Source organism: Manacus candei, unplaced genomic scaffold (genome assembly GCF_025592945.1).
Source record: "Manacus candei isolate 608988 ecotype Guabito, Panama unplaced genomic scaffold, ASM2559294v1 h1tg000003l, whole genome shotgun sequence".
In the NCBI taxonomy this organism is placed as follows: domain Eukaryota; kingdom Metazoa; phylum Chordata; class Aves; order Passeriformes; family Pipridae; genus Manacus; species Manacus candei.
Window position 1 is genome coordinate 15,828,762 of NW_026138051.1, and position 18,868 is coordinate 15,847,629.

General features: G+C 38.8%; 1 protein-coding gene across 3 annotated transcripts in view; it reads right to left on the minus strand.

Annotated features, from left to right (window-relative positions):
• DACH2 (dachshund family transcription factor 2) overlaps nt 1-18,868 on the minus strand; it is a 247,862-nt gene that overhangs the window by 38,748 nt on the left and 190,246 nt on the right. For all 3 annotated transcript variants that reach the window (XM_051786244.1, XM_051786236.1, XM_051786254.1), the window contains 2 exons: nt 10,538-10,673; nt 8,851-8,931 (listed from right to left, as the gene is read on the minus strand). In XM_051786244.1, coding sequence (XP_051642204.1) covers nt 8,851-8,931; nt 10,538-10,673 — 217 coding nt within the window. The remainder of the gene's footprint in view (nt 1-8,850; nt 8,932-10,537; nt 10,674-18,868) is intronic.

Here is an 18,868-nt window from a genome sequence, read left to right on the forward strand (position 1 = left end):
GCACCTTCATTACAATCACTTTCTAGGTTTTAAAACCAACAAAAAACAAGGCAACAATAACAAATACAGGCCAGTCTCCTAATTGACAGCATCTAAAAAGTCTCCAGAGGTGGCAGATGCATAAATAACACATTATTTTCTGAACAGTTCCTATTTCATGACCTCTGTGAGTAGGCACGTGCACACACACATATTCCATTTTCTGCTCCAGCTCAGCCATCTACCAGAGATGCTCCATCATCCAACATATTCTACATCAAAAAGGCATCTTCCACCACACCAGGAGAGGCTCTCCACTGAATTGTCACTAAAATTTTTACAGCTCTGTATCCCCTCCCTGACAACACACACCCGAATAAGCCACGGGATATGTCAGCAAATTCACACAAGCCAAGTCAAGCTATCAAAATATCACACAGCAGTCCCAGTGACGGGTAAAAGAGAGAGATTCAAAACTATACCATGTTTTATAGATTATAACATCTCAGAATACACCTGGAAGCAGGATTTTATTTATTAAACTACTTGTTATAGCCTGTCATATTCTGTCAACTAGAAGAAAAATCTGCTTGGGAAACTACTGTCATACAGACTACAAAATAAAAGAAAAAAAATAAATCAGTTGGTATTTTGAGACCAACATGAAATGGCCAAGTATGACCAGAGAAGTGTGCTGGGGAATTTTGTATTGGGATAATCACTGTCTCTCTAGTTTTGTACTTTCATCCAATTTCAGAATTCACAAGTGTCTCTCCTTCCATCTTTTTTATCAATCCTAGAGTACCTGACACAAGAAGGATATTCAGAGCTGGGAATCTTCAGCAAACTTAAGCATTCTCCTCCCAGTCTGGTGCAAGGATGACCCAGGCAGCCTCTCCTGTGGGCTCTTCCCAGCACTGACCAGTTGGCTCACACAAGCACTGATAAAATACTTCCATTTGTGTAAAAAGGATTATGTCCTCCTGGTTATTCTCATTCTATTTCACAGAATCATGGGATGGTTTGGGTTAGAAGGGACCTTAAAACCCATCCTGTTCCACCCCCTGCCATGGGCAGGGACACCTTCCACTAGCCCAGGTTGCTCCAAGCCCCATCCAACCTTCCAGGGATGGGGCAGCCACAGCTTCTCTGGGCAACCTGTGCCAGGGCCTCCCCACCCCCACAGGCAAGAATTTCTTCCTAATATCCAACCTAACCCTGCCCTCTGGCAGTTTAAAGCCATTCCCCCTTATCCTGTCACTAATAACATGAATAGAAAAAAAACTTGAACACAGGTTAGAAAAACTTAAACAGAGTCTAGAGCCAAAAAAAAATCATGGAAAGAATTGGAAATGGGCCATTTTTCTTCAATATAAAGTGCTTCTTTTAAAATAGTTGAAGTGATACTGATTGATTACAATTGTGGGCTCCCACTCTTTCAGGTACAATGATGAATTTCCAAAGTACAGCTCGGAATGTAAAAAAGCTCCTGCCAGAACTGTCCCTCCCCAGGAACGACTGTAGCTGGACTAAACAAATACCATGCACAGTACAAAGTGCTGTAGGGGTGTCCTCTGCCCCAACAATCAGACATGAAACCTGATTTCCCTGTTCTGCAGCCCCAGTGGCTTCTGAGATCAGCATATGGGTCATCTCAGCTCTGCTAACAAGTAATCAGGTAACTTTATTGATGGAATTCAACACAGTGTCTGAAATATAATGAAGAGCACACTTATTCTGGTTTCATGTCTACACATCTATTTCCAGTGGATAATAATTTTCTATTTCCAGTTTGAGGTTAGTTCATCACTTTCTATGTCCACTAAGGATTTTTTTACTTTTTATTATCAGCACTATTTGTTAAGGCAGCCCATACATAAACACTTTAGAGATGCACATTAATATATGGTATTGTCTTAACCTTCCAGTCTCCAGAAGCCTCTGGGCAGCAAATGCTCTTCAACAGGGAAGAGAGCACCCTTAATTGTCACTTTTAGGTGACTATTACACCAGAGGAAGACACAGTCCACAGACTGATCTTAGAAATTCAAGATCAAACTAGTAAAAAGTCCTGAATACAAAAAAAATGCTACACTAAATACTATCCACCAGAGCTGGATTTTCTCCTCAACAGCAGGAGCACACACTGCTGTCACAACCATGAGCACTGTGTTTCACTGATCTGGAACATCCAGCTGTGGGCAAGGGGACAAACTCTAAAGCCTAGCTAACTCTAAAGCCTAGCTCACTGTTAGCAAACCTTAGGAAAGACAACTGTGTTTTATGAAGTGCAGCTTCTGTGAATTTCCTGAAGGTCTTCCTTGGTCAGAAATACCGCCAAACTTTCCAAATAACCAATTTATAAGTTTTGATGCTAATTTAAAGATTTATCTGTTCACTTGCTTTGGTTTAAACCAAATGCATGAGATAGGCCAAAAATGTTGTTTCCTATAACAAACACCTGTTTGGGAAGCAGAAATGGCTGGCTCTTAAGCAGTTTCCTAGTGAAGAAGTGCCTTATGGCAGTTTTTAGTGTCCTTGCTAGAAACTACATGGTTTTCCAGTAACACTCACTGCCTGTACAAAAAACCACTTCAAGTGGTGACAGTCTGCAGTCTGTTTACTGGATGGGTTCAAACACAGAAAAAACCTCTTCCTTCCCCATGTGTAGGCATGGTTTGGACACACAAACACATGAGCAAAGTTTCCCAGGAGCAGGTTTGGTGCTTCTCAGAGCACAGGCAGGGGAGGCTGAACCGCTGTCAGCGCATTCTCCAAGATCTCCAGGATTTCTGTAACATGAGAAAAACATTCAGCAACCTCTCAGGATGCATATTTTTCAGACCTTACTGCTCATAATGAGGACTGAAGGCAAACTTATTAAATAACTCACAGACATTAAGAATGTCACCAACTGCAGGTCTCAGGTTAATGACTTTGCAACAGAGGCATCAACAAGCAGGGAATTCAAAGGGTCAGCTTTAATATCAGTACTAACTCTTAGGGAAAGGTTCCTGGGCCTAATCCAAAACCTTTCTTAGGTCACTGGGTGCCAATCAGCAATTTTTCTCCTCTTCTTATGCTTTTCAAATCTGATATAGTTCAGTAAGATGGACTTAAATAAAAAAAAAAATCACAGCATTGGAGGAAAAGTGAGAATGGTAACTCAGAAGCGACAACCTGACTTTGGAGAGTGGCTACCTTAATTCCCTCTTATTTGCCTATTTTACTGCACACAATTACATGAATAACCTTACTAAAAAATTTTGTCCAAAGTCTTTTCAGTAAAGAAAATTTGATTTTTCACCATGTTTATACAGACTCGTAATATGTAGTGTTTAGAAAGCAATGCATGACTGAAATCTACTACATAAAACATATTAATAAATTATATATCAATGTAAGAAACTGCCTTGGTCCATCTGCCAAGATAACTATGAAGCAGGTATTTTACTCTTCAGAAAACATGCATTCATAAAATAATTCTGCAAATAAAGATCTAATATAACCCTAATGTAAAAGGTGTGACCTTGGAGTACTTCACTAACATCTCTTGCCTAATTGCCCTCATATTTATAAACCTTTCAGCAATGGTTATGCACACAATCATATTTATATGAGTCCAGACACTTTAAAAATTAAAGCTTTACCATCAGTGTCTATTTACATTTTGTGACTCTAAATGTTAATAGAGTTTGCCTTGCTTTCATGGGTTTGGTTTTGTTTTTTTTTGACTGACAAAAGATCAAATTACTCTTAGGCCACCATTCTAACAGTTGTCAGTTCACTTGTAGGTTAAATTTAACAACAAAAAAAGTTGTGGAAAATGCCTTTACCCCAAACAGAGCACTCGGCTGCTTATACTTCAGTTTTATCAGTAAAAATATCTCTGAATTATTCTCATTTCCACTGTGTATGTCACTTAAGGTTTCAGGAAAAAGAAACCCTTGCAACCCTTAAACTTGTGTATTATTGCATCCACTGCTGATAAAACAACCCTGGGGTCTCCAACATACACACTCAGAAACCAGAATGAACCAGAACTTCACTTCTAGTTTTGGGAGTTTTTCATATATCTCAAGAGGAGACTCATGAACACATTTGTGAAAAAAATTTGCCTTTTTCTCCTTATATCTTTAACATGCCAGTATTGATATGTCAAGGGAACAGCCTGGGGAGCATTTGAAGTGTTGGCACCTATCGCACACTTTGCATAGAGCTGCTTGGTACAGCTCTGAGCTCCTTGTTCTCTTCCTTACTCCTTTCCCTCTCCATCTGGATGCTTTCAGATTAATTGTTGGGAAAGTCCTCTCTCTGGAGCACAGCCCCCTCCACAGGGCCTGGTGCTGTTTCAGGTGTTCTGCACCTGCTGGTTCCCCTCCCCTCACATCCTGAGTAACCCGGTCCTTTGGCAATGCTTAATTTAAACAGCATAAAACCTCTTTTCTGCTAATGAAACACAATAAATAAATCCTGTTATTCTTTCATTACCGTAGTCTATGGCCAGCTGAAAATATTTCACTCAGCTGACAGCAATGATGCAAAATTCCCCTCTCCTTGAAGCAATAAAGGGAAAGGTGTTCTGTAATAAACAGGGAAGGGAGAGCTGCCAGATACAGAGGTTGGGAACTACAATCTACTGAAACATGGGACACAGCCCTGGAGGCTGGATTTGTCGTCTGGAGATGCAGATAACTGGACTAAAGGAGGGGACATCATCGCTGGGAAATGCAGAGCAAGTCACTTTCTCTGCAAATATAATCTTTATTTCTACTCAAACACTGCTTGAACAGTGGGTCATTAATGACATTTTCCTACGAAACTTTACTCTGCTTTGCTTAGGGTGGAGCACAGCACCCAAACATCCACGTGACCACGCTGTCCATGTCTGGATAACCAGCAGTATTAGTTGGGGGAGTAGGTTCCAAAGGATCAGACTTTGGCTAAACTGTTCCCATTGGAGACACCATGAACATACCCATTGATTTCACTGTGGCAAGAGCTGGGCCAGTGGCTTTTACTGCTCCAGCCTGTGTTAGGAGTCTGAAATATTTCTTGTCATGCAGTCAAACAGAATAATTGTACCAGCATCTAAATCCAGCTGGAAGGCATGGCCAAATTCTTTTCTGGCTCATTTCACCTTCCTAATGCCAGAATTTATATGGAGGTTTCCGTAAAGCCTACACTGGGCTGTGTCAAACACAATCCTTTCCCATACAATACAGATTTTTTCCGGGATATATACTGAAGCAGATGAATTTAAAATGCAGTTTCTGTGAGTAATTGTGCAGGTAAAACGTGGGGCTGTGTTCTGGGGGGGGGGGGAAATTTTGTAACTGTTTCCTTGCACTAGTGATTCCAAAATAAAGTGCAGATTACTCTTTATATGGTTTTCATTCACACTTCAACAATGATGCACAGGCAAAATGCTGGTGTGACATAATAATATAGTATGGTATGTCATAAAAGTAATTTTTATATCAAAAGCCCAAACAAAACAACTGCAAACTTACAAAGATGTTTGACTTTGTTGTCCTCTAATGTTAACCTTGACCATATTTCCTAAAAAGACGGTGAAAGGATGCAGAGCAATTAAGACTTAATGACATTTCTCCTTCAAAAACCTTAAAGATATGGGCTGTAATTGGGTTCTAACCCCTCTACACCCAGCCAGCCACCAATTCTAGGAATTCTGCCCCACCAACATGTGTAAACAGATCAACACAATTGGAACAGCCTCACATGAACTGTTTTTTAAAGAAGAACTGTCGTTAAGGCATATTCTCTTCAGCCCTAATTACCTTGAAATTATTTGATGAGAACAAAGTGGCACATTTTTGTCTGGTGCCGAGATCACTCAAAATGGGACATGGAAAACAAAAACTGAGTATCCTGAGGGATATCACAGTATTTGTCTATAATCACTACAATCTTTATCATTTTTTATGCTAAGATTTCACATGGGTAGTGCTGCTGATAAATTGTAGTTACTTAATTTTCAATTGTTGCTACCTTAATTGTTACAGAGAGCTTAGCTTTCTAAAGTTATGTCAAGGTGTATAATACAAAAGCATGTTCAATATATGCCTTCAATAATTTCTTTGTTGTTTGAAAACTTCCAACTTACAGCAAAGCTGGCATTTTATGGCCTGCAGAGCTATAAATCATTTTTAAAATCATGATGATATTACTCAAAACAGATGTGAAAACATATGTTTGCCACGGTTGTATAAACCGCTTACTTGTCATACTTAATAAATGTTGATACTTTTATTTTAACTACATTCCTTCTTAATAACTTTGAAAATCTTTTCCATGGTAAATATATTTTGCCTTAGTAAAAGTAATGGCAGGTTTGGAAAAACAAAGCTTGCTCTGTATACAAATTACAGATATATTTTTTGCAGAGCAAGGCAGCACAGATCACACTCTTCAGTGACTGTCCACATCTGACTCTACAATTCAACATAACTGAGGAGCACCAGAGCCCAAAATAATAACCCAGGAGAGAATAATAATAGTACTGGGAACAAGGAATCTACACAGGAGTCAGACAAAGCCTTGAGGAATAACCCCAGAGGTGTGGGGTGACAGAAGGGCCCAGCACACACTGGCTGGGGACTTTCAGAGCTGAGTTCTGACTGTCCTACTCGTGCATTTCCTTCAGCTACTGGGTGCCCATATCCTGTAAAACAGAGATTCCTACAGCAATACAGGTCTGCCACACTGCCAAATGCAAAATCAGCTTGGAATTGCTGGATATACACTGTTGGTGCCTTTAAAATTTCAGCATTTTTCCCACTGGAACACCACGAAAAGGTTCAGGTTCTGGAGCTGTGGGATTATTTGAAAATCACATCTTTACTTGACAAAAATAAATAATTTCTCGTTCTTGACCTGTGCAGACCAAGCAGAAAAGCAGAAACTTTATTCTATCCTTAAACATACTCTAACACATCTTGTGATTTTGAAGCCCTTTTTTCTGATGCAGGTGAGTCTCTGAACACTAAATTAATCCCGAAAATATGCCCTAAGTGCACGCAGAACTAACACATGTATAAAGATGTATTACCCAGTATCTAATCAATTAAAGAAAGGTAACACTATGCAAAAATGTAGACCAGGAAATGAATAAACCTATACAACTTCAATCTTAAGGTGATTTATGGTACACAAATTGTCATCATCAGATCTTTGTGATTCTATCCCTGTTACAAGAGTACTCAGTGATCTCAGGAGCCTGGGAATTCAGATCACAGGTGGTGGGGGTTCAATTATTTTCACGCTTTTGAGGATTTCTGAATTATCTTTTCAGATTCTTAAACTGTGCCTTCCTTCATCCATCCTGAGTGGCAGAACTGCTACTCCCAATAACTACACGATTTGCATCTTTGAACCCCACAGGATATTGAATTGTTTCGCTGAAAAATGACTGAACATGTGGCAAGAAACCAGGCACAGTTCAACAAAATTAAAATCAACTACACTTTCAGATTTAGATTAAATACTCACTGTGTAATTACCACAGAAATGTAATTTTTAAGTCTTAGCAGTGAAGGTATGGCTGTTAACTGTAACCTCTGGTGCTGGTCTATAAATGTCAACAGGAGTCAAGAGGGAAGGATTTAAGCATGATGATTCAGAAAGAAAATTATCTCAGAATGGCACAAAAGGGCTCTTTTGGGGTTCATAAGGAAAGTGCTTAAATGCCCAGAGAAACCAGTGAATAGAAAACAGCTTCTTCTGCCTTCAAGGAGAGTTGAGTGTGAAAATACAAAATATAAGGAGGAAGTTTCAGAGTCTTCCTACCCAAGACTGGATCAGACACAGATCTCTTAAGGAACAGAGCTGCTGTACAAAATCATGAAGCTCCTCAAATAATTTTATATAACTCTGGAACCACAGGGCACGTAAAGCCTCCAAATTCTCTTCTGAATAGCTCATAAAATTGTCTGTACCTGCCTTTTTATTTTTCTCTGAAAATACATGAAAATTACCTCAACTATAATATAAATCAGTTTGTTTTCATTTATGATAAAATGATAAGTATGAACATTCGCAGCAGGCTTACAAGTACATTTAGATTATTTTGCCTCATCTTTCTTTCTTTTCCTTTACATCTTTTTCACTCTAAAACCTCCATATCTCCCTCAGTGTATCTCACTGTAGTATTGATCCAGAATTCACTTACCTTCAGTTCTCCTTTATTTCTTTAACTATATCCCATCTCCTTTTTTTTTTTTGCAGGTACACATTTTGCCTGGTGCTTTCTGTACATATTGCCAGAATGAACCTGTCATTATTAACAGGATTGATTTTTTTTTATTATATTTACAAGGAAACAAAACAGCTGCTGCTTCTGCTCACACCTGAGTATCCACCTTCTTCAGTACCTAACAATGACTGCAGAGAGAACCAGCAGAGGAAACACATCCCTGCCTACAGACAATCCCTACAGGCCAAACATCACTTTTTCCCTTGCTACCTCCCACTTGAGAGGTAATATAATAATATTAGACACAAAAAATGGCTTATTTCCCTCACCCACAGCATTAGAGCACTCTGCACAAACACCCTCTGGAAGCAAACAAACAATACCATGTGACTAATCAAATATTTGCTAGGAACTTCTTAAATAATTGAGCCAAAAGACCAGTAAAATATTACCCTCATATTATATAAACAGAGAAGTTCTGATTGCTCACACTTTCATGTAAATTCACTGGATACATTATTCATTGCAATTAGGCACTTAGTTCTCTTAAATTAATAATATAATGTCATTGCATATGCAGAATACTAGAAAAAGGAATAAAACACATAAAAAGGGCAATTAAATGCCCGAGATGGGAAAACAGTCTGTAATTTTACCTTTCTCCTTTTGTACTTTTTTTAGGCTGGTCCCAGTTTCTTGGTCAATGAGTTCTCCTTCCCTGTTGTTGGTCAGCATAGCTACAAGAATCAGAGTTACATAACACTGTCAGTGTAAAACTGTTAGGAGAAAGGAAAATATTAAATTGTATTTCCTCTTGGTCAGTGTTTTGGTATTTTAACACTTGGAGCCAAGTAAAATATGCAGCAAAAGCAAATCTGCTCAAGTGGATTAAACAAAGATACCAAGACAGAACCCAACTTACTACTGAGAGGAATGTAATTTCTTATTAAATGTTCAAATTAACTAATTACAAAAGTACTTTCATAGAAACAATTTGGGCAAAAATACATTTAAGGATTTAAGTATTAATAATCATTTATAAAGCAACAAAATTAATAAAATCCACCAATTGACAGATTGTAGCCCAAGCTGACAGGTAACAGCAAAAACCCAATACACTGTCATGCTCAAGGAAATTCTTTATTTAGTTTGTGCAGGATCAGTGAGAGGTGTGAGGTTTATAATTTCAAGATTCCTATTTTCTTTGTTCTTAATTTGACTAAAACACTTCCTTCTCTTCAGTCAACCAATGACAGACTTTAGAGTTATTCCAGCAAGGACACTTGTTACAAATTTCATCACCATATTTTAGGGAAAGCTTTTTTTTCAGTTGCAAAAGTAAAAACTTATGTATTTATATTGATAGAAAGTATGTATACGTATCTTTACAACAGTGAGCACTAAACCTTGACACAGAGACATCAAAAGTCCCTTTTTCACTGCTGCAACAGGAAGTTACATCTTGTCCTGTGTACTTCCAGCACTATTTTAGATTTGAAAAAGCTGAGGAGAATCTACTTTCTAGTCTCTACCCTGTGTGTGCACGTGTTTAGGCAAAGAATTCAGGTTCCACTGGCCACTCTGTGCAGAACCAGCTGTGCTGTGGTGCTGCTGCAGGGACCAGAGTCAGAACTGCAAAATCCCAGGGAGCAGCTGAGTGGTTACTGGATGGGAGTGAAGTCTGCACTGACTTACATGGACTGTTTCTGCAGTTTACATCTAGCTCAGCAATGCCTGCATGGGCTCCAGGCCCCGAGAAGAAAACGGTGTTGACACAAACTGACGTGAAGAGACGTTAATTGACTTGCCCTAGATCCCTCTTGGAAGCACCAAGAATAGGATCTAAACTTCCTCTAGACTGAATTAGCATTTTAAATGGCATTTTGATAGTGCACAGGCTGTGAAAGCTGCGCTGGAGACACCAAAAAATCAGAAAGCCCTCAGCCTCGGGGTGATGAGGGAACGTGTGGGCACAGGGAGGTTTTTGGAAGGAGAAGGTCATCAGTAATGTGACTTTCCTCACATCCATATGAAGAAAAAGATATCTTGCTCTTTTTGAATTCCAGGTGCCTTCAGCAGCACTGTCTCACCCAGACAGGGCAGAGGAGCTGGTTGTGCCACAGTGATGCCTTCTGGGCATGGGTGGAGACTGGCACAGGAGGAATGTGAGGGGCTGGGCTTTGCACAGCCATGAACTTAATGAAACACTACAGTGATGCACTTGCTGGCTATTTCTTAGTAAGTGAGTGCTTTCCTGAGCATCCAAGCAAACAAATATTTGCCTCAACAAACTCCCCGAGTTGCTGAGATGCCTGTGAGGAGTGTGAGCTGCAGGGCACTGACCAATTCTGTCGGGGGTGTTGTCCAGCTGGGACGGGGAGCTGGACACGCTGCTGCTCTGGTGGGAGGACGGGTGGCTCCCGGGGCGCTGGCTGTCCTCCAGGGACGGGGCTGGAGAGGGGCTGTCCTGGATCCTTTCCTTCAAACACAAACAAAACAAGGTCTGTGCCATTCAATTCATGGACTTCACTGAAAAAAAATGAAGTTGGCTTAAAATAACAACAACAAATGGTCTTTCCAAGATCAACAATGAACAGAACTCTCACTAAAGAGATGCACAGTTACCTGTGTCAGAGCTTGCTAATCATTTTTGCCACCTTTTCTTTTTGTTGGTAACTTTTTATTTTCTAACTTTTTCACACATAAGAACATACAAAATATTCTTTCATGTTGCCTTCACAAGCTACTTTTGATCTACCAGGTAGTAACATTGGCATATATGAGTCACATTTCAAATGAACAACTCAGAGTTGTGTTAAACTGTCACTAAAATGCAGTCAAATTTGTAAAGTCACCAGAATCTCTATCTAAATAAATTATATCAATACCTTCCCAGGGTAGCACCCAGACAAATGACAAAAGCTGAGGCACTGGTAAGAACTTTTGCATGAAAAGCACCACTGGGTAACCAAAGTAAGAGTGTGCTTGCAAATTCTTGTCTGTGTATTTGTACATGAAACTTTGATACTAACCTCTAATTTAGATATACACAGCACTTGAGGTAGGGAGGGAAAAAAAAGGATAAGAAATTTAAAATAAAAGAGCAAAATGAAATTCTGCAGTTCTGTGTATCTATACTGGTAAATTATGTGAAGATGCCATGGAATTTTCATCAGTAAAAATCTTTAGGAACAGGTTAGGCAAGTGTGGTATAAGTAATAATACATCCTGTCTTAAGGCAAGAGACTGTAAGAGCACTTGAGATCCCTTCCAACTCTGTTTCCACATATATAGTTTTTCTGAATTAGTTAAAAATTCCAGTACCCTTCATTCCTGTTCCCAGGACCAACAAAAAATGAGAATCTTCTGGCCTGAGATACTCCAGATATTTTTATCTTAGAATCCCTTCTGTGTTTTAAACCTCTGTTACAAGCCCTTGAAGGTGCAGTTTCAATGAATGAGGAGATGGTCGAATTTACAGAACTCCAAGAACTGCCCCATCCCTCACAACCAACTGCTCCTTGTGGAAACTCAGAACTGAAGTATTGCTTTCTTTTACTAAAAAAGGGAGATTTTCTTGCCCTCACCTCATTAAAAATCACCATTTCAGTGTAATCTGGGAAAGTTGTCTCAAAAGAATTTTGCCATTTTTCCTCCTTTCTAACCTGTTCTAGAGATGTTTCATTAGGAAAGTGCAATCTGGCAGCTTGGTGGTGATTTACTGTGGGCTTTGGAAAACAAACTCAGTAGCATCTGAACTTTTTATGCAGTTTGCTAGACAGTATCCTAAATCAATAACGTAGCTTTGGGAAGAGAATGGTGGTTTCTAATAGTTTTTCCATTAGAAATATCTGATATAAAAGCTGCTGTTTGGAACACACTGGGGCAATTCATTAATTACACTGGCAGCAAGATCAACAAGAATATTCTATTACCCATTAAAACCACCTCTTTAGGCCACACTCACCTTTGTATTTAGAGAGATTTGAGAGTGACACAAAGGGAAGGTGAGATTGGATCCTGGGAGGGCATTTCCCTATTCCAACCACGCCAGCTGAGCATTGGGTGTACTTTTAAAAGGATAGGTATTGTACTTTAAATAACAACTGAACCTCAAAATCACATAACATGTATCTATTACATAGCTGATAATCCTCAATGGATCAGTTCCACTCATTATCTGTTATTTAATGAACATACAATAACTAATAAATCTCTAAGGGAGACTTTTAACTGAGGCATTTTTGAATGCTAATACTTAATAGATATGAGTCTATTATGTAGAGTCACAAGTTTTTCAAATTTTGAAAACTTAACGGGTTTATACAAACAAGTTCTCAAATTCTGGTGATCTTAAAAGTCTCCTGTGCTTTCTTCATCTCAGCTTCCAAAAGAGAGGGTTTAGAGGCTGCTGAGATGAACAGAAAAGAGAGACAGGACTTTCTCTGTGGCTGCTGATTAAATTGCTTTTAAAAGTCACATACTTAACCCAAGAAGTATTGCCCTAAATCATGATGAATCCTATACATGCAATCCTGAGCATATAAATCCTGTATGTCTTTTAGCTTCCTGTAAATAATAGCTTCCAAATAGGTTCCTGCTAACAGGCTACTGTAATTTCATTTGCCTGGATTTCAGTTTAACAGTCCTCTTTGGCACTATTTCCTCTCCTTTTACCACAAAGAGCACTCAATTTCCAATTAAGATATCATTTTGAAATGATTAATTTTACAGAAGAGTGCATAGTTTAAGTAAATTTCATTGTCTATTGCAACCATGAAAATGAATGGCCAAGGAGAGGACATGCCAACTGTTCTGCAAAAAAACCCTATGAACAAATATGACTATGAATTAACACTTAAATATCACACAAACAGCCATATATGTCATCTTAAATGGGAGTTATTTGAGTAATTCAAAAGCTGATGATTTGGAAAAGCAAAGTATTCGAGCTCCTTCTGGTAACTGCATTTCCCAATGTCTCTCCCTGTAAAACAATCTCTGCTTCGAGGAATTTGCCTTCAAACTCAGGGTCTTGGTTCAAAATGTTCATGCAGAAATAAAAGTGTCAAATAATAATGTCATTCTTAATCACACAGTGAATCACTTTCTAAGAGAACTGGTTGATTATGTCATCTAATGTTTTACCAGTTACACAAATGAACACACACAGGGAAAACACAGTTTTCCCTATAAGCAACAAAGGAGCTGAAATTCTCTCTGTATCATATGTCCTATAAATGAGGGTGAGGTATCACCATGTGAGACTGCACATGGAACAAGAAATTGTCTATGTCTAAACATTTGTGTAGAAATGTGGTGCTGAATTCCCCCTCCCATAATGAATAACACTATGAAAAGACTCTTCTTTTGCTGGTAAACAGCTCCATTTTTCAGTCCTGTAATCAGTATGCATCTATTTAGCTACTTAACAGCAATGTGCTCTGGTTCATTAGGTAGCTACTGTTGTGTCTCAGCCTAGTTAAAATTTCACAGCAAGTTAATCTATTTTATTACAAATGAGAACACAAGTGATAATGTCCTCACCATTTTCCAAACACAGGGTTAACAGTATTTGTAACAAATCAATGAGGGTATTTAAATAGGAAAATTGCAAATCTCAAACCTAAACTTTTTTTTTTTTTACACATTGATGACTTCATTTTATTTGTCATCTGTGTATTTTACAACCTCGCTACTTTTCGTATATTTTATTATTTTTCCTCTTGAAAATGGCTCCATTCTCCACAGCCTGGTTCCATATCAGGTAAATTCACAGTAAAGAAGAAGCATTCCTAAAAAAAGTAGTATTTTCTCCATTTCTATTTTTTCCTATTCATAAATTTGCAAGATTCATATTCCAGGTTATCATTTAATGAATTATACATAAAAAATGTACATATTGTGAGAATTTTATGAAAAATGAAAACATTTCTCAAGATCTCACCTATTTATCTACCTATAGTACCTACTTTATCTTATCTTTTTTCTTTCCTTTACAGAGCTATAACATAAATTCTGTAAAAGGACTTTTGCAGTATTTAATTCTCTTGAAGGGTAATATATTTGTCTCACTAAAGATCAGTGTCTTGCTCTGCCTCAGAAAATGTAGCTACAAAGCTTGACATTGTTAATTTTAGTTGTGATTTAGGTTAACGGCTCTGAAGTCATCAAGTCACCCAATTTCCAGATACATCCTTGTTTTCACCTCAATATCCCCTTTTCTATCCCCTGTGAGGTGGTATTCCACACAAATAATATGAAACACTACATAACAGTTGCATCCACACTAGTTTTATTTGAAATATATATGAACAGCTTACCTATTTTTGACATAATCATCTTGACCTTAATTCCTTACCTCTGATTTTTTTATAGTATTGATCTTCATTTTATGTCAAGAATTTAGAGAAATGATGCTGCTGGATTTTCCTTTATTTTTCATTATTCTTAGCTCTAATGTAGCTGTAATTACTCTTCCAAATGTTAATCTATTAATGAGTTCCTAGAGGATTTAATGGCATTTCACTGCTGACAAGCAGGTTTGGGAAGTTTGACTGAATCCTGGATATTTTATCTCAATATTTCATATTTAATTGAGGTGCTGCTGCTCTACTTTACAAGGCTCTGCAGTGGAATGGAAAATGGAAAGGAAGGAAAAATGGGGATTTTGCTGGTTTTAGGTCTAGATTAGGGTTTTCAAGTATTGTGAGAAAGATTTTGAGTTGATGGCCATGTTGGAAAAACAGAGTTCATGGGCTGAACTCTACCAAATTCACTGCCAAATCACCATTCATATTCTCAAAGTGGACAGCACAAATTCTACAAGCCAGGAGGTTTGTCTGGAAGTGTCTGTGAAGCAGGAGCAGCAGACTGGATGCAGCCTCTCTCACCTCCAACCACAATTCCACGCTGTTCCCACCTCCCTGGCTCAATTCCATCCTCAATAAGTGGGAAGAATAAGAAAAGTTAACACAATTTACAATTTCAGTTAGCAAAGAACTGAATTGCTAACACTTATTTTTTTTAAGTTAATACTAACACAGATTTCTTTCCAATTGACCTTAGTTGATACTATTTGAATTCTAATAACAAGTACATTTTTAACAGTGTTCTAAAGTTTACAGTCCTTAACTCATGTATTATGGAGAAAAGCAACATATAACTGAAATTTAGGCTTTTCCAAGAAAAAGCATAATCCTGACACAGTGAGCAGGAGCTGTGCTACACCCAAACTGATGCTGGGCAGTGGCCAGCAAGAAACAGGATGGTCAGTCACTGTTTCTGGGCTAGAGAAGAGTGGTTTGGTTTGTATTTTGGATCATTTCAGCCTGGAAATGAGCACACACAAACTATGGGTGACTTGTTGGTCTTCTGAGCTACTTATAGTACCTCTGATTGCTGCAGGAACTGGAGATGAGCAAGGTAAACAGCTGGTCTAAAAACTAAGATAGGATCTGGGTGTCTGAAAGCCAGCTGGATCCCATTCATCTTTTGCAGTGTATCGGGAAGTCACTCGCCTAAAATATGTACTTTGTCATTTAAAATGCAAGTTTTTTGCATGGTGTACATAGAGTTGTTTCAGTTGTAGTCAACTGGCAATTATTTTCCCACCGAATTTAAGAAATCATAAAAACTCTCCTACATTTGCTGATTTTAATACCAGATGTTCACTCACTAATCCCATTACCTCGTGACTACTTCCTATCAATCCATTAATTGCCAGCTGCTCAGCCAAACAGAGAACTGCAGCTAATCAGATGGTGTTGGGAAACAGCCAAACAGGAGCTTGCCTTCTTCCCCATTTCTTAAATTAGCAGTCAGTGGGACAACCTTCAGCTGTGTACTCAGATCTTACCTTTACATTTTACTTTGAACCTGAAAGCACAACAGTGAGTAAAACTGGAAAGGATCCCCACTGGGAACTTTGTGCTTCTACCCCTTCTATGAATCCTTTCACCCAGTGCTGCTGTGGAACGGAGGAAAGGCACTCCCAGGACTAATGATGATAATGCTGTATCTCATCTACCTCAGAGCTTATATTAGTTATTAAGGACAAATGCAAATGACCAAGCCAATACTAAAGAGATCTGAGCCAGAACTAAGAGCTAATATGTGCTTGGCCTAACAATTTCCCCTTGCAAGCTCTGCAAAAAAAGGGATATCTGTTTCTTACTGTTGCTTTTTTCCACTTGCAAGTTTGAAGTAAGTATTCAATGCTTAAAACCCATCAATGAGGTGTGTGGGTGGTAAGGAGCCAGGTATTCTTGGCACTGCAGGGAGAAGGATATGCCTCCCTCCAAAGGAGGAGATGAGAAGGGCATTTAATACAACTTGAAGGGATCTGAACATCTCCCAACAGAGCAGTTTCCCTGAATCACTGAATAAAAGGCTATAAACCTGCACACTCCCTTCTCCATCACCTCAAATACAGCCACAAAAATTAACCTTATAAGAAGCAAACAAACTCCTCTGTCTCTAACACATTCCAGTCCCATTTCAGCAACAAGCTGCCAGCAATGAACATGTGCTGTGAAACAGGGCAGAATAAATCTAATAATGAGAAAAATAACGTACATTGTACAGAAGTTTAATTTTATAAATGCTGTAATATTCTGAAAACAATTCATAATGGACTGAATGCACAGAGAGATGTGAAATTAAAGATGTTACAAATTCTGTAATGGGAAGTGTTTCTATTCTGAGAAGAATTGTTTCAGAGTATTCTGAGATGGCCACATTTTTCTGGCTGTCAGGTAAATGTTATGAATGTGAGTTGTACAGCACACAGAAAATAGCACCTCTCAGCAATAATTACACAGCCCATCTGTATTCTCTTTAGGGAATTTAAAATCATGTCATATACATCCTTTACAAATGCCTAAACAATCCCACAAAATCAGGAGAAAAACAGAACCCAAAGAGAAAGAGATTCAAAAATCTCTACTGCTTGTCTGGATCCCACTGTACTATTATTGCTTTGTTCTATCAGACTTATTTCTAAGGTACACTGGGGTCAAATTCTGAAAGAATTCTGAAATAAAAAAAAATTAAAAAACTTTATTTTGTGGAGTGTTTTTGATACAAAGCATCTCAATTACATTTATTTTTTTTCCTCTGGGTTTCCCAGCTGCATTCAACAAAAGTGCCATTTAACTCCTAACTGAGACCTGGATAAGAGCAGAAAGAGTAAGAGAAAAGTAGGAACACAGCAAGCATGAGGGGATGACAAGAGAAGAAAAATGGACAGCAGGAAACCAATTTTCAGAACTACTGCTACTCTGGAGCAGCACATCCCTCAGCAGCCCCAAAGAGGCTGCTGGCCAGAAGGGAAGGGAGGGAGCACATGGAGAGATGGAGGAAGAGGAGGGTGAGATGTGAGCAAGGAATGCCCAAAATATGTGGGGTGAATAGAACAAAAAGCAAGGAAAATTTTGGAAAGAAGAGTAAAAGAGTCTCAAATCCCTGGGATAAAATTCTGCCTCATTACTCTCAGAATCTTTTTTGTATCTAACACAAAAGGGAGCAGCCTAAAGGCCTTTGGTTTGGGTTTGGTTCCCTCAATTTCAAGCCCAGCCTAACTGGAGTTATCATCTCCCACCAGCCTGTTTCCAAGGACAGCTGGGAAAGTGGCCTTTCTGTCAAGACTCCTCTCAACTTTGCTTTTGAAGACCTAAAAATATTGTTATTGAGTAGATTTTCCTGAGTTTCAGCAACAAAATGACTGGATGACAGTAAACTGCTACACTTACTCCCAGAATCACAGACTGGTTTGGGTTGGAAAGGACCTTACAGATCACCTAGTTCCAACCCCCTGCCATGGGCAGAGATGCCACTCACTACATCAGGTTGCTCAGAGCCCCATCCAACCTGCCCTTGAACACTCAATGCTCTTTTGAGCCAAAACCATGACTTAAGTGCAGTTCAGGTAAGTTCCAGTCCAGACTGGTCCCCATTTGACATCTAAGCCAGTAACTGGACTGCAGAGTACATCCAGCTGAAGAACAGCTCCAGAAAAAAAAGAACAGGACAGCAGGCACAAGAGGGAGAAGAGAGAGGGTGGGGAAGTCGGTGTTACTGTGAGATTTTGCTCTTGCCATATGAGACTCTCAATTACACAGATTCTTCTGAGCCAAGTTTCCAACAAAGCAAACTCCTTCAGATGCACAGTAAATCCCTGAAAGTAAATCCCTGATTTATCCCAGAGAAACTGCCAGAACTGCAGCCACAGTGCTGCTGGTGGGTGCTGCTGTAATCACATCCCATCATGTAATAGATGGCTAAGGAGGTTTTGTGAGCCTGGCCATTGTGCCTCCCTAATTTATAGTGTTCCTGTCAGGAAGAAATCAAGTTTCATAGTTATGACATTTCTTTCTGGAGCACTAAATGTTAACTTTGCTGATCATGCATATCTTGGTAGAACAGCTTATTTCTAAATGGCAAACGTGATATAAAAAGCATAATGACTTCATTCAAAACCTTTATAAAGCAGCTGATTCTCACACCTATAGAAAACAGGCCAAGTGGTATTTTAGTCATCAGAGTGTGGAAACAGATACACACTCAATATATTTGATTCATTTCTCCCATTTTAAGTAACAACACGATACTGGGATTGAAAACTAGTCATTTTTTGTACTTTTTAAATGCACTTATATAATATCCTGTAATAAA